The sequence below is a fragment of the Phyllopteryx taeniolatus genome, chromosome 7 (genome assembly GCF_024500385.1).
Source record: "Phyllopteryx taeniolatus isolate TA_2022b chromosome 7, UOR_Ptae_1.2, whole genome shotgun sequence".
NCBI classification, from domain to species: domain Eukaryota; kingdom Metazoa; phylum Chordata; class Actinopteri; order Syngnathiformes; family Syngnathidae; genus Phyllopteryx; species Phyllopteryx taeniolatus.
Window position 1 is genome coordinate 14,865,491 of NC_084508.1, and position 16,959 is coordinate 14,882,449.

General features: G+C 40.7%; 2 protein-coding genes across 6 annotated transcripts in view; both read right to left on the minus strand.

The window, feature by feature from the left end:
* Window positions 1-10,247, minus strand: part of rnf11b (ring finger protein 11b) — a 33,075-nt gene extending 22,828 nt beyond the window's left edge. For both annotated transcript variants that reach the window (XR_009789330.1, XM_061779015.1), the window contains exon 1: window positions 9,660-10,247. Coding sequence is in view for 1 of the 2 variants with exons in the window: in XM_061779015.1 (XP_061634999.1) it covers window positions 9,660-9,782 (123 nt within the window). In the remaining variant the exon portion in view is untranslated. The remainder of the gene's footprint in view (window positions 1-9,659) is intronic.
* A 4,169-nt stretch (window positions 10,248-14,416) lies between these two features.
* The window catches only part of ttc39a (tetratricopeptide repeat domain 39A), a 34,646-nt gene continuing 32,103 nt past the window's right edge, over window positions 14,417-16,959 (minus strand). Inside the window, exons 19-21 of one of the 4 annotated variants that reach the window (XR_009789398.1) lie at window positions 16,770-16,884; window positions 16,550-16,683; window positions 14,417-15,038 (exon numbers count right to left, since the gene is read on the minus strand). Coding sequence is in view for 3 of the 4 variants with exons in the window: in XM_061779690.1 (XP_061635674.1) it covers window positions 14,924-15,038; window positions 16,550-16,666; window positions 16,770-16,884 (347 nt within the window). In the remaining variant the exon portion in view is untranslated. The remainder of the gene's footprint in view (window positions 15,039-16,549; window positions 16,684-16,769; window positions 16,885-16,959) is intronic. The other 3 variants (XM_061779690.1, XM_061779689.1, XM_061779691.1) reach the window with 3 other exon arrangements.

Here is a 16,959-nt window from a genome sequence, read left to right on the forward strand (position 1 = left end):
CAAAGTACGAGCTGCTGTATGTGGTTAGCAGCGTTAGCTTTGGCTATCGAAGCCCGAATGCGTGCCCGCTTATCCAGTCAGGCTGTACTGGTCACAGTTTCTCCTTGCGTCATCACAATAGCCTGTCTTGGACGGGACATTTTGGCGCTAAAAGAATTTCAGGCAGACACTGAAAATGCAGTTTTAGGCAATTTTCAGCAGACAAAAAAGTGCAATGACTGGCCCAGTGTCGACACACCTACATGTGTCGACACTGGGCCGGTCTGACACAGCGCGGTAGTGGCCCCGGGCCACCGTTACAGGCTAGTAATTATGTAATAATATAGTACGCTACCTCAAAGTCAACCACAATCTCTTTCGTGACGCTGATCGACATTTGTAAAGTAAAATTTTTACATTCTTGACTATCACATAAGTGTAAAATGAAACCAACCACTAACTTAATGTAAAACGGTAAAATATGACACACTGTAGAATATGCTGTATAGCTGCTAAGTGCTAATAAGTCATTAGATTGCATGAGAATCTAACATAGCAGCCTACGGGTATGTTCGGAAATACACTCCAAGCGTGTTCTCTACACTCCAGAACGTTGAGAAACTCAGAGCGTTGTTGGAGTGTGCCGTTCGGTTATTCAGAGTGCCACACTCTGGGAGTGCCGGAGCACACTCCAGCCCCTGACTGAGGAGACAAGGCGGCCAGAGCGTCAGACAGGATGAGATGACACATTCAATATGACGGATGCACAGACGTATACCTGCCAATGGCCAACATGCTCGTTCATAAAGTCATAGAAAATGGCACGGGCTCTGCCTCTCTGAACACTGCACTCTCAGAGCGCAGTGAGAGCGTCAGATTGAATTTCCGAACGTACCCTAGATCATTACGCAGTGCTCCGGTATCCAGTTTTGGCAGGTACCCAATTTAAGTACTTTGATTTGTATTCAGTCTTAAAAAAAAAGTGGGACGTACATCCTTATAACATTTACTTACTTACTTGTGGCCCTTTAAAAAAAATGTCGCAAAAAACTCAAAGAAAAAGGCAAAACACACACAGAGTAAGTTGGTGAAATCAGGTCTATTTAGGTGCGCTGGCAGCTCACAATATATGCTGATGTCACGAGTTGACAGTTGACATTTAAGGCAGTATATTTCTGTAAAATTTGGTTTAACTACACATTTTACAAATGTTAAAAGTGTTCCCCTTTTGTACATTGGTACAGTGGGTCCAACACCATCTATTCCAACTTTCTTTTCTCTCGCCATTTTGAAAAGTGCAATCTGACAGTAGCATGCAGGCCTTACACGCCACGCTTGCCATCTCCGGGGCTTTGCACAAGGGGCATTGCAGGTCACACTTGCTAATGCAAACAGCTGTATCTCCAGTCTGCTCCCATAGCAATGAGTCAGCACTCTTCTCACCAGATACTTTCCAAATCACAAGAACTGACAGTCAGTCAGTCACACAGGTAGTCAACACTAAAGCCCAAATAAGAGGTACAGCTATTATCTGAGATTACTAACACTCCCATCTGCACACTTGACATCATGATAGAGCGGACGCAAAATATTTAGCTTGCCTAAGTGGTCTGGTCGGCTCAGAACCCCAATCCTGTCCACTTAGTCTGGCTGGTTCCCACAAAGAGGATGTTGTAAGCACAGGTGCTCCTTATTCTGAAGCGTTGGCAAATTCCAAAGAACATTCCTTTGTTCATTCAGGAAACTAGTGGGAAAGCAGCACAATGTGCCTTTGGCTTAGACACCTGCCTTCTGATTCATTGCTGACTGCGTGGATTCTTGTGAAACAAGGTCTGACGGGCGTTGTCATCGCAGAGAACCACAACAGAGAGCAGATGTTAAAAAGTGAACATTTAAAAGGCAACAACCTCCTACAAACTGGTATGGTTTTCTTTTTTGAATTTTAAAAAGACTGTACAGTAAACACTAGCTATTTGCTAGTGATAGGGACCGAGCCCTTCCGCGAATAGCGAAAAAGAGTGAGCAATTGACATCCCCCTAAACATAATTGCCTAGATCAATGTTCTCAAACTTTTTAAACCAAGTACCACCTAAAAAAACTCCTTAGCGCTCCAAGTCCCACCATCACAACCAATATTCAAATACAGTAGCATAGGCCAGACAAAGGATTTATTCATAAAAAGTATATTCAATATTATTGTAAGCCAGTGGAACACAGTTTGAACATTAAGATTGCGCTTTCCAACTAGTTAAATATATATATTGACCATGAAAGTTAAATAAAAATATTACCTCATTAAAAGTAAAAAAAAAACAAGTGTTCTTAAAGATTGAATGCAAATGTATTGTACTTAAAAGTTAAACACAACTGAACTGTAATTAGGCAGTGATTCTTGTGCATACCACTAGAGGGAGCCCACATACCACACTTCAGGTATGCGTAAAAGACGTTGTGAATCACTGGCCTGTATCAATAGTACCACAAACTATTATCCCCAAAACACTTTTACATAATTTCAAACTTACCTTACAACATTAGCCTTAAAAATAAATGGCTTACAGATTATTTGATTTTGAAAAAAAATGCACAAGAAAAACAACAAATTCCACACAGGAAGGCCGGAGCAGAGATTTGAATCCGAACCTGTGAAGTGTAAAGCAGACGTGCTAACCACAAGATGGTGCTGCCTGTCTTAATTCATTTTCAGCATATTAACAAACTATCTTTCACTTTTTAAAATGTACTTTGATACACGCTGCCACTTCCCTAGAATGCAATTTTTTGAATGTTTGTCATTGCTTACAACGCATGACTAATATCCAAAATTGTCTCCTTCTGAGAGAATAAGCCAACAATGCAACAGAGCTGCACACTTGAGCTCTAAGCAAGGAATGTTTTTGGCACCAAGATGAGTCAATTCCAGACAACACGGGGAAGAATCATCTGACTTTTAGCACCCTCCGCCCCCCAAAACTTCAGGAATCTATGTACCTGTTGTGGTTTTGGCCAGGTTATAGATGGAATCATAAAAATGTAAATAAATATTCTAACATTCTTAACTAAATATACCGTAGAAGCGCAAATACGCTGTTAATATTATGACATAAAACCCCCTTTGTCAATTTACACAAAGGCACAGTGTGGCACAGCAGAGGGCACTTAATTTATCCAACTTTTCAATTACCACACAAGTAAAAAGAAGTTAACAACTATGAAACAGACTAACAACATGTATGTGGTTATTAGGGTTGTAGCCATATGTGATTCACTATTGCTGAGTCTCTGTGTAAAAGAGATTCAGGACTAATGCAGGGTACACACTAGGGCTGCAACTGTCACATTTTTTGGGAATCATGTATTCTACCAATTATCCATCAATTAATCAAGTAGGCCTAATCAGATAAAAATGTATTTTGTGATATTAAACACAATCACATGTGCATGTGAGGTGCAGGTATTATTTTTGTTCACTTGGGGTCGCCATCCTCATGTTTGACTGTAGGATCTGTGACTTTGGGCGTGTGTGGCTTTAAAAAGCTGGGCCTGGCATGTGGAGTGATTTGGCATAATTTGTGGTTATGGTCATTTTCTTAACATTTTTTCAATAAAGCGATTGAAAGTGGACCAGCGGCTGTGCCGGTCCTTGACCAACTGCAGGAACATTACAATAAGTTTTAACTCGTGATGATAGGCTATATAAATTAGTTATAATTGTTAACAATATTTACATTAGATGTGCTATTGTGATACACTTTGCACTTTATTTTCCTTGTTAAGTGTAAAATTTTCCCAAACTTTGGACCTTTTCTGTCTTTTATGGACTCTTTCCTCCTGGCTCAACACCATCAAGACAAATTATTTCTACACGCAGTGTTGGTTTTTCTTGGGCTCTCACATAAAAAAAACAAAAAATCCGTTAAGATGTTTAAAATTTGTTTGTGCGTACCCCACTTCTTAGTGCTGTGGCATGGAGGACAGAGCTTTGAGGATGGAGCTACATTCAAAGTGATAGAGCAAAGGCGAGGACTTGGCCCCTCTAAAAAAAGCGTGTTATGCTGAACTGTAAGAGCATGCCAAACGTGTGCTGTGTTCCCAGCTTGGTTGTGCTTACCGTGGTCAACTCGGGGGCATGGAGGGGAGTCGGCTCTGGCTGCTATGAAAGAGTCCTTTATAAATGTAGCTTTTAACTAGTTAGTTAAGCCTCTTGTGAAATTCTATCAGTGTAAACAAAGTGCACTGACACCACTCAATCCCCCCCCCCTCCATAAATAAATTTAATAATAGTTGAAGAAACAATTTTGACGGGCTTCTGATTTCAAAACTAGTTATTCATCAATTTGTCGTGTGTATGCAATGATAGTAGGCGATCATAAATTTATATGGGTTCACAGTATATGTTCAATACCACTTTTTTTCAGACTGATACCAGTAAGTATTTACTCTTGAGTACTCACTAGTACTTTACCACTAGTACTTTTGATACTTTTAACATTTCAATTAACACAATGACAGATAAATGTGAACAAAGACCTTTCTTTCGTTCTGACGCACATGATGATTCGATGTGTCAAACCACCGCAGTGTAGCGGCAACTACTGGCAAGGAGGACTTGCCCGATGTCAGATTTGTTTTTGTCTTAAGTATCGGTGGCTGGTATTGGCAGCCTTCAGGAGAACCCTATACCTTGAAATTAAGCCTGAATTGACCCGATACCGATACCTGGTATCGGTGCTCGCCCATCGCTAGTTCAGTCATAACGGCCCTACGAGGGAAACCATAACGACGACATGGCCCACAACAAAACTGAGTTTGATACCCCTGGCATATAGTGACAGGCAGAACAATTAAATGCTCTTCCATTGGATGGCAAAAGGTACAATAAAGCTGTGTATCCACCTGTTACCATTCATAGAAAAGATCATGGCTTCCTGCAAATATATCAGCTTTGTGTTCAATTAAACAACTGATATTTTTCATGCTATTTCTGTTTGGTGGTTTACCATGAGGTTGTCTGATGTAAAACAGGTGCCTTGGCGCAACAAAGGTTGGAAAACACTGGTCTAGTTCGGTTCAATAAATCTCCTAAATAAAACCTCATGCATAACATTCACTCCATAAACTTTCATCTCTTGATTAATGGAAACTTTTTTCATCTTTTTGGCTTCAAACACTACCACAATGGATTTGAATTAAAACGAACAAGATGTGCTTTATCTACAGAATTGCAGCTTTAATTTGAGGGTATTTGAATCCACATCGGGTAAACGATGCAGGAATAATAACAGTCCGTGTATATCGACCACTTTAATGCCTACTCTACTAATTTTATGGGGACTGGCTAGCTTCATGCTGGCATTGCGTATCCTCAGGTTGCTGAAGTTGGTCTGACAAATCTCTCTCAAAACCAAATTATGACTCACAAACGTTTATACTTTTGTAGGATTGTTTCAGCACTATTAATTTTCTTGGAAATGTGGCCAAACTTATTTTTCCTTCCCTACAATGTTATACAGGAGCCAAAGAGATGCTAAAAAAAACAATGGGACGAACTTAAAGGTGCTGGGAAATGTAGTTTTTTATGTGAGATCACAAACCATTGACAGCGCTACAAATGGGCATCATGATTACATTACCCAGAGTTCAACACTGGCTCAGGCACAAGTGTGTTCGGAAATATCCTCCGAGCGTGCTCTGCTACACTATGCAGCGTTCGTAAACTCAAGAGTGCTGTGGAAATTTACACTCTTGGAGTTGCGTTGGGGCATCTGAACGCACCTTATATGCACAGCCGCAACCATACGCGACGCCATTTTGGCTTGCATTAGTACTGTTAAGTGCTGCTGTTCACTGCTTCGCCACTTTAGTAAATAACCCCAAAAAAAAAAAAAAAGTGTGCATGCCTATGAACTGTACGGAAGACACGCAGACCGAACCGAAACAGTCGAACCGAAGGTTTTCAAAAAACGTTCCATCCCTACTAATTACACTTTTCCTGACACACAATAACGGGGGACAGGTAAGGGGATACTGTCAACCGAGTGGAGTTTTTAGAGGTACTGCTGGAATTAATCATTTTCTTATTTCTGTATATAATAATAAATTGAAAGGTAGCCTTGTCAGTTGTGAAATACGTAAAACACTTTTTAGTAAAAATGTGGTGTTTGTTAGTAGCTAGACCCTTTCCTATGTTGCAATAAATTTTATTTACAGGTACGGAATATAGTTATTATTACACTTTTCCTTTTCTATCACTGGTACCCTTCTGTGATGACATAAACTACATTTACATTTAATTAATGATTCTGCAGAACGGTGAAATAGTGGTTAGGACATTGAAATGGTGGTTATTTCATCTGCCTCACAGTCAAGAGGTTCTGGGATGGAATCTCAGCTCAGGCCCTTCTGCGTGGAGTTTGCATTTTCTCACTGTGCTTGCGTGGGTTTTCTCCCGGTACTCCAGCTTCCTCGCACAATTCAAAAACATGCCTGTTAAGTTCATTGAAGACAGAAATTTGTACATACTGTAGGTGTGAATGTGAGAGTGAATGTTTGCTTGGTTATATATAGACTTTACACCGATCTGATCGGCATCGGCTGATAATTAGCATTTTATGCTGATCGGCTTTAATGTCATAATTCACCGATCCAATCCATGATGTCATTTCTTGCTCCGCAAAAGACATTTACTCTGCGTCGCCATTGTGTACAGAATATTTGAAGCCAAAAGCTAGTTTATTTTTAGCATTGTCGCGTGTCTTTTGACGTAGTACTGTAAATATCTGACAGCCAATAAAGTTATTTTAAAAAAAAACATGTTGGCGGTGTGGGACAGACAACACGTAATGCCTGGATAAGACTACAAGACAAATTTGGTCTTTCACGATTGCACTGTCAGACGACTACAATAAAATCTTGTATTCTGATACCACCGCATCCTCGTCTTTTACGATCATGGGGCTTTATCTTGTCAACTCAAACGCGACCGGATACTCGTTACCACGGCCACGACAACAACAATCGATCGCATTGTGTGTATTATAAGAACAAAATGGGGGGAAACGTGTGCTGGTGGTCACCGGTGCTTGGGAGATTATGTTCATTTAAGGCTTGCTTGAGGTATGTTCACATACTTTTAATACGATTTGGCTCGCAAGCAGACAACAAAACGTTATGTAGCCTAGCAAGCTAGTGCTAGCACTAACGGTTGTACCGCCATTATGTGAAACCATGCTCTGAAGTTTCGGTGTGTGAAGTAATTTAATTACAATAAAGTAATTCAACTACAGTATATCCATTATTTCTGTCATGTTGTAATTTTGGTTTGACCTGACTGATTAGAATACATGACCTGAGAAGAGCAGTGATTTGCAACTTTTATTGAGCGAAGGCACATATTTTACGATTGGAAAATCTCATGGCACACCAACAAACAAAAATGTCACAAAAAAGTAGATGCACAGTAATTACTGTATGTACTTCCTGCCATCTAATAGAAGAGCATTTATTTGCTATGTCTGTCACTATGCCTCAAAGGCATAAATAGAGGAACAAAGATACATTATTTCCTGTTATTGAATCATTTTTTGAGCAGGTAAGTAAAATTGTATAATTTCCCACGGCATACCTGAAGATTGCTCATGGCACACTATTGTGCCACGGCAAACTGGTTGGGAATCACTGGACTAAAGAATGAATACTTTTGAAGATACTAATATACAGTAAAGTATATCCAGTAAATGGACAAGTCATTTAAATAGACACATTGCTCCATCTTGTGATCGGATCGGTGATCGGTTATCGTTTTTTTAAACTCGTTGATCGGCCCTAAAAATCCTGATCGTGTAAAGCCTAGTTATATATACCCTGCGACAGACTGGCGACCAGTCCAGTGCGTACTTGGGCTCTTGCCTTAAGTCAGCTGACCCCAATGAGGACAAGCGCTTCAGAAAATGGATGGACGGATGAATTCTTCAGAAACTTTTTGAAGTCTTACAAGGTTTGCTGACGTCACGCATGATAAAAGTTTAAACTCTAGGTTTGGTTACCATATTTCGCTACATCGAGTTCAATTAACACCCCCATGCTGGTAAAGTCTACCTTGTATGTTGTAAATGAATAGCATGCAACATTTTATGTAGCACTATTAAATCTTATTTACATTGTCAAGAGCTACCGGGTTTCTCCTGAGCCATTTTACTCCACCCTTAAAAACAAATGCTTATCTTAAATCTTCGATAAGGCTTGGCATATTAACTTAGTAATTAGCACACAGGCTGCCAAGGCCTTACGCAACACTTATCGGATGCTACTTGAAGGGGACATATTTCAGAAATTACCTCTTTAATGGCTTGTATACAAATAGTTGGATCTCTGAAGTGTATTCTCACCCAGTAAGTGTGAAATTAAACAACAAAGTAACTCTTTTGTAATCTGCCTATTTCTGAAAATGTGTCTGAGTGAGCACTTACGTTTCTCCACATATGACATGATCAGCTAGACTGGGTGAAGTTTCAGAACTGCTTTCAAGCAACCTCTGGATATCCACCATGGGTGCAATGCCCTTGCTATCATGTCAAAGCCCATTAATCACAGATTAGTGTTGGCTAACAGCGGAAGCTTCTGAGTGGGAGACAAGTGATTGCTCTGTGAAGTTGTTGATAGGCTGTGTGGTATTTGTTTTTGGTGATGAGTCCATGCACCACATAGACACAGTGCAGTGAATGAACTGCCGCCTCCATGAGTTCAAATGCTCTGATGGTCTTTACGGGCGTTTGGTTTTTGTTCCACAATCTGGAGTCTGCTTCCGCAGGTAGAAGCAAGCAGCCGGCCACAGCGCACACTCACTGGCGAGATCCAGGCTGCTCTTACGCATACGCTTGCCAGCGAGATGATGAAAGGCAGCCCACGAAGCCTTGCCCCCTGGTTGTCATGGCAATGAATGCCACACTCGCCACTGGCCAAGCAGTGTATGGGGCAGGATGAGGGTTGGCTAAATTGCACGATACCCCTTGGCATCAGTAATTGTGGTTTTAGAAATAACAGATATTTGAACACTAACAGGGGAGCAACACGTAAACACATAATGTAACAATACTCACACAAGACATATACAAATCTTACATCTTGTAGTAGTAGAAGTTCATTTGTGTCTGCATGACTGTGTTATACCCACTCCCAGAGGTGAAGGTGGGCACACCAGAAAGAGCAGCACAATGAACTGGAATGCAGCAAATTATGATGCACAAACTGCTGAATTCTTTACATTATGTTTAATTATGTTAAGATTCTAACAGTATAGTATGAAGGAGTTCTATTTTTCCTTACCAAAGAACGAGGACATAAATGAAGCTGGAGTGGTTTCAAGGCATTTTGAGTCCTTTCAATGGGGAACGTGAACTTGAGATAAGAGTGGTTTGAGTTACTCGCATCTCAAGGCACCACCGTACATTTAAAAAGTAAGCATCGAGGAGGAAATCAGCTGACAGGTGTCATTCATTTATTGACATAAAGCTCAGCAGGACGTGTGGTGCCTGCCTATGGTGTTGTGGAGGATTATTCATAAATGGCAGAGGCACAGGACGTCGGGATATTACAAAGCGGATTAGTAACCGAGGGACGATGTCGAACCTGTCAACAGCTGACTCGAGCCCCGCACACATTTGCCTGGTCAGAAAGTTACCTGGTAAGGGGGCGGCGGCTCCAGGTCGGGGTCGGCGCCGTCTCCGTAGCTGGCCCGGTCCGACTGAGATTCGTGGAGCAACGACATGTCGTCCGAAGTTGGCGACTTGAGGCAGTTTCCCATGTTCGGCCGAACTCCTTCCTTCTGTTTCCCTCGGCGTCGTTTCTCTTACGTAACACAGCGAATATTTCACAGGCCACTTCTTTCACTGATGTTCTTATGAGCAGCGGCGGCTTTCCAACACAAACGGATGACGTCTGTCCTCCTCTCCCCGACGACGGGAAGTGTGCCTTCGACTCAACAGCACAACATCCCTCGAGCTAGCCGCTAGCCACACAAAGAGCTAGCTCGCTCCGACTAGCTAGCTGGAACAGTCGCTTTTAGGCTAGAAATACACACGAATCAGGCTCTTGAAATCCATGAAGTGAAGCCAGGCGAAGAAAGGCCCGACAACCCTCATTCAAACTAATAGTAGTTCCTCCCGGAAACCCTCGCTTTACTGTCAGGGACTTTCCAGTTTTCAGTCGCACTCGACATCGACAAAAAAGACGGGTGCTGTAGCAACACCAAGCACCGCCCACCGTAAAATCAGCCAATCGGCGCCCGAGTACATACACGCAGCAATTGTTCGCAGCCAATCGGATCGATCACATTGTAATTCTTTGCAAACATAAACAAGAGCGCCGTCTGAGGTGCAATTTGGCAGCATTTTATTTTTTTTATGTAAGTCCATCCAGCCATCAATTTTCAACACCGCTTATCCTGGTTAGGGTCGCGGGGCGCTGGAGCCTATCCCAGCTTACTTGGGGCGAATGGCCGACTACACCCTGAACTAGTCACCAGTCAGTCGCAGGGCACATATAGACACGGATAACCATTTGGACTCACATTCACACCGTCACTGAGTGGGAACTGAACCTACGCTGCCCGCACCAAAGTCAGGCGAGTGTACCACTGTTTTACTAAGTCTTTAGTGAGATTTTTAATGAGTATTCTGAAGGCAGTCAATAACATGACTTGAATTATCTTAAACAACAACTTGCCCAAGAGACACAACAAATGGCATAAAAACAGTGGTTCTTCAACTGGGGTCCCCGCTCCCCCGGGGTCTGCAAAATATTTTGCAATAAATTATGTTGTATAATTTAAAAGAAAATACATACATATGGGGAAACCAATTACTCTTCTCTACCTTAGCCTTTGGCTAGTTAAAAGTTCTGATATGATTGCATGAATAAAGTTTTTATTAACAAAAAGACAAAAATAAAATAAAATACTGTACAAGAAAACACAAAACAGTGGTTCTCTAACCGAGGTCCGTGGAACCCTGGGGGTCTACGAGCCTGAGCTTGGGGGTTTGCAAAATAATTTGCAATAAGTTATGTCGTAACATTTAAAAGAAGTGTATACCCACATATGGGGACTGGTGTACCAATGAAACAAAAAACCTTAGCTGTAGGGCCATTAAAAGCTGATGAATAAAGTTGTTCTTTTTTATGTGTGTATATATATAGATATATATAACAAACTATTACTATTACATATTACTGAAATGAACTCCTATTTTTTTTCTCGAACAAAACAGATTTTTTTTTCAAAAATAGTACTATTTCTTTGAGAATAACAGCATCCTTTCCAGAATAAAAGATGTAATATTACGAGAATAAAGTTGTATTTTTTAAATTCACTTGTCAAAATGACTTTCTTCCCTCTTTGACTTTAATATTATAATAATATTATGGCTTTATGCTGTGAAAATATGACTTTATTCTCACAAGATTATGACTGTTTATCCCGTCAAGATACGTTTGTCCTTGTGAAGATGAAAACTTTTTGGGATTGACAAAATATTACTTTATTTTCATAACATCACAACTTTTTTCTCCTTAAAATATGAATATATCGTAAAATAGTATGACATCTCTACTCATATACCAACTTTGTTCTGCGAAATAGGCAACTTTTTTGTGTATTTAGGGATACACATGGTAGTTATGTTTATTTTTGTTAAAAGTTTGAGAACCCTGGCATAAAAGACAATACATTTGATTTTTTTGTTTTCGTGAGCTTCTTCTCATAATTCCATTTTAATTTAAATTAAAAACATTCAGTATATACAGGAATGTCATTATGCTCAGTGGTAGCCTTACCTATTGCTCAATGCACATATCACAATGTCACAAAGTTTCATGTTAAAATGTCCAGGTGCAACATAAAGGAAAATACATCATAATACACACGAGAAAATAAAATATAAGTTGTTATTGTAATATTAAGACACATGAGAAACATTTAAAACATCATGAAAACCAAACCTCCCACTTAACATGAATAACAGTTCTAACGTGAAACACCATCTTGTGTTTCAAGGTTTTCAACCATCATGATGCTGGGGCCCGGCCCATTAAGTCATCCAATCATATTAACATGGTTTCTCTCCTTTCACTATGACGTACTGTATTTGTTCAGATACATAATTACACTTTGACATTCCTGCTAAATACAACGATTCAACCCCCTTTACAGGAGGTTGTAATCAAGCACAGCTGATACAGGTGGGCAGCAGGTTAAGGTTCACACTGTAGTGCTTGTCATTTCGCTGTTAAAGATGCAACAGGCGGACAACCACGCGGTCCCCTCACTGCTCCAAGTGAATGGTCTGTTTGTTCAAGCTCAAGTGCTGCTGGATTCTGTCCCACTGGTGGGGGTGGGGGCAGAAGTAAAGGAGGAGGGCTGCCTTTTTAAAAGACACACGGTCATCTGTCCTCTTACAACAGAACAATTTGGGTATAAGGTTCCATTTACTGTATATAAAGCTGCACTCTGGATTCAGTAACTAAGGATGACAGAAATGTTCATCACACTTGTATTGTAAAGGGAAAAGTTGGCTAAATGCTAACTTAGCTATCAGCACATAATGCATGCATTTTCTTACTAAGGGCAGGAGTTTTACAGATGACCACTAAATTAAATTAAATTGATCATGTAGTCGTAGCTTTAGTCATAAACTACAGGTGCATCTAGATAAATTAGAAAATTTTAGAAAAGTTCATTTTAGTAGTTCAATTAAAATGTGAAACTCATATAGATTCATTAAACACACTGGGAAAAAAAATTTCAGACGGCCAATTCCGACCTACCTTCGCAAAAAAAATAAATAAATAATTAAATTTAAAAAAATGTTGATTATTACTTATGTAATATGATTTATTGACATTGTGGATTTGGAGTTTTAGCTAACTGTAAGCTATGGTATGGACATGAGCAGTAGCAGTACAGTGGATATATTGACAGAAGGATGCTGGAAATGGAGCCGCATGGGAGGAAGCAAAGAGGAAGACCAAAGAGGAGATTTATGAATGTGGTGCACAGAGCTGGAGTAAGAGCAGAAGATGCAGAGGACAGGAAGACGATGTTTCGCTATGGCACCCCTGAATAAGACGTTAGCTTGAAAAAAATCATGAAATATTTCACTCTGTGTGTAGTTAATCTATGTAATAAACAAGTTTCACTTTTTTAACTGAGCTACTGAATTTTTATATTTAGATGCACATGCACAGCACACACACACACACACACACACACACACACACACATATATATATATATATATATATATATATATATATATATATATATATATATATCTCCATCCATCCATTTTCTGTACCGCTTTTCCTCACTAGTGTCGTGCTGGAGCTTATCCCAGCTATCTTCGGGCGAGAGGCGGGGTACACCCTGAACTGGTCACCAGCCAATCGCAGGGCACATATGAACAAACAACAATTCGCACTCACATTCACACATATGGGCAATTTAGATGGGAATGGGACAATTTAGATTCCCATCTAAATTCCTATCTCTCTCTCTCTCTCTCTCTCCATCCATCCATCCATCCATTTTCTGAGCCGCTTCTCCTCACTAGGGTCGCGGGCGTGCCGGAGCCTATCCCAGCTGTCATCGGGCAGGAGGCGAGGTACACCCTGAACTGGTTGCCAGCCAATCGCAGGGCACATAGAAACAAACAACCATTCGCACTCACAGTCATGCCTACGGGCAATTTAGAGTCTCCAATTAATGCATGTTTTTGGGATGTGGGAGGAAACCGGAGTACCCGGAGAAAACCCACGCAGGCACGGGGAGAACATGCAAACTCCACACAGGCGGGGCCGGGGATTGAACCCGGGTCCTCAGAACTGTGAGGCTGACGCTCTAACCAGTCGACCACCGTGCCGCCCTCTCTCTCTCTCTCTCTCGCTCTCTCTCTCTCTCTCTCTCTCTCTCCATCCATCCATCCATTTTCCGAGCCGCTTCTCCTCACTAGGGTCGCGTGCGTGCTGGAGCCTATCCCAGCTGTCATCGGGCAGGAGGCGGGGTACACCCTGAACTGGTTGCCAGCCAATCGCAGGGCACATACAAACAAACAACCAGTCGCACTCACATTCACACCTACGGGCAATTTAGAGTCTCCAATTAATGCATGTTTTTGGGATGTGGGAGGAAACCGGAGTGCCCGGAGAAAACCCACGCAGGCACGGGGAGAACATGCAAACTCCACACAAGTGGAGGCGGGGATTGAACCCGGGTCCTCAGAACTGTGAGGCTGACGCTCTAACCAGTGTGTGTGTGTGTGTGTGTGTTTTTTATATATATATATATATATATATATATATATATATATATATATATATATATATATATATATATATATATATATATATATATATATATATATATATATATATATATATATATATATATATATACACACACACACACATACACACAGTACGTGTATATATACGTGTATATGTATATGTGTATACATATATATAGATAAATATACACACACAACCACCTTAACGCTGCACAGACCAACTTTTTTTTTTCTTAGTAGCTGTAGCGACACAACCCCGAAAAAAAGCTTTGGTACTTGAGTGCGCCGTTATTTGAGGCACATGCCTGGACATGCCTCGGCTTCCAATTGATTGAGGAAGTGAAGGCCAGCCAGTGCACGTGTCACACGCTAGATGACACGCTTGATGATCGCCATCAGTGCCACATTGGCACGCCATTGGCGGCAGTTGCTCGTAAAGGAGAAACAAACACGCAAAGGAAAATAGAAAAAATATCCCCTGTTCCTCTTCCCCAAAACCCTCCTGAAGAACCATTCCAAAACTGTGACGGGGCTGCCTAAAGCCAAGTGGTGCATTGAGGGAGAATGCAGATGCAGGATCTCAGCTCTTGTGTGCACTCCTCGCTTTTTATGGGCTTGAGGGCACGTAGACTCCATTTTCTCTCGCACCTTTGGCTTTGTGCAGGGCGGCCTGAATACGGAATTGAGTCCGGGATTCCATGGAGTAGTTTTTGTAATTTTGCCTGTACATAAACATAATGTTTAGTTAGCAATCACACTGAGAAAAATGTTATGTATTGTTTGTGCACAAATTTAAAGCATATACAGTGGAAGTTCAACATTAAAATGCCGCCGAAGTTACAATTTGGAATTTTAGTACAATTTTTGGGAAAACAGAACCCTCAATCATGCAATTTTGTATTTTTTGTATTTTATTGTTTATTTATTTATTTATTTATTTTTAATCTCAGTGAGCATCTTAAGGATTTTTCTTTGGCCTTTATTTGCAATGCCACCACAGAATGACAAAGAAGAAAACTGTGAGAACCCAACATGTAACTCAAATTTGCAGGAGATATGGACTGAGCCCTGTTGAAAAAAGCAAAAATCATAGAGTAATTGATGTCCACCCAAAATGGTTTGAAATTGCCCCTGGAAGCCACATGATGGCTGTAAATCACTTTTTTTCTATTAGGCAAGGCTGTGGTCTTACTAAATAAAGCGCCTCCCCTGACTTCAATATAGTAAATATTGCTTTGGCCTGAGCACATAATTTTTTTCTTTTTCTTTTCTTTTTTATTTTAAAGGTCCCATGCTGTCAAAATAAAATTTCCCCCCATTGTTTTATGCATAACATAGGTCAAAATTAGTCAGTGACCTGGTTAAAAGGATCTCTAAGCAGATATCTGTGTTTTGTTTCTAAATACATTAAATATGTTTGAAGATAAGTGCTGAAAACATTTACAAAGACTTATAACAATATAGTGCTGGATTGTTGCGATATAGCTGAACCATCTTTCTCACCGTTTGAATTTTCCTGATTTTGTGGGCAGGGCTAAAGCACAGGCGTATAGTTTCTAGCGCAAGTTCCCAACCCCACTACACAGTATAAGGACAAAGTGACGTCATTTCGTTTGGCTCCTCAGTTGAGTGTTAGCTGTGCTTAGCTTCCATAACAAGGCCCATTTACCACTCCAGCGTGCAGTTAGCAAGCTAACCATGGCTCCACCCCGAAAATGTGTCTTTGCTGGATGCCTCAATTTACAGAACAGCTCGGTGATTCTTTTTTTAAGGTCCCCAAAAATGAGGAAGTAAAAAGCAATGGATTGACTTTTTATTAAAGACACACGTGAATAGCGAGCTGAACATCAACACCACGAGTCGACTCTGCAGTGCGCATTTTACTACGGATAGTTTTATAAACTTTCACCAGAGACAACATGGCTTTGTGGGTAACTTGATACTAGTGAATGTGGTAGTAATATACTATTACTATATATTACAGTTATATATATACACAATAGATGGATGCTGAAAGCCATACATATAACACAATCAAATGAATAACGGTAAGTAAATCAACCACTGAGCATGCCTTCTTGTGCTGCTTGCTGCTTATTCTTACACTAGTTCATCACGTGCCGTTCAGAACCTCGAAAAGTCGTATGTCGTGACCGTCATAAAACGAGGACCCCCTGTATTGCCCATTTTAGCGCCGACTCACTGAGATGTATTAGAGTTCCCTGTCACTTACTTTGCTGCTTCTAGTAGTTTTACAGCTTCATCGTTCCGGCCTTGTTCCAAACATAACAAGCTGTGCTCCAGCATTGCATTGGGAACTAGGTAGTGGTCATACTTGATCTGGGTCTCACTGCAGAAGAAATGGGTCTGAACATTTTTAATAAATAACATACAGAGAAAGCATCTATATACGGTCCATTAATGACAGGTACGTTTGTCTGTGAAACGCTTACTTGCAGAGGACAAGAGTAAAGTAGTGTTCGGCCTCATCCTGATGCCCCAAGTGCTTGAGACACAGTCCCTTCAGCAAGCTCAGCAGACACTGATCGTCAAAGGAGAACTCGGAGCCTTACAGATGACGAAACTGATTACAAAACTGAGAAGGAACATCCTAATTTATTGTATGTTGATGTTTCCTCATAC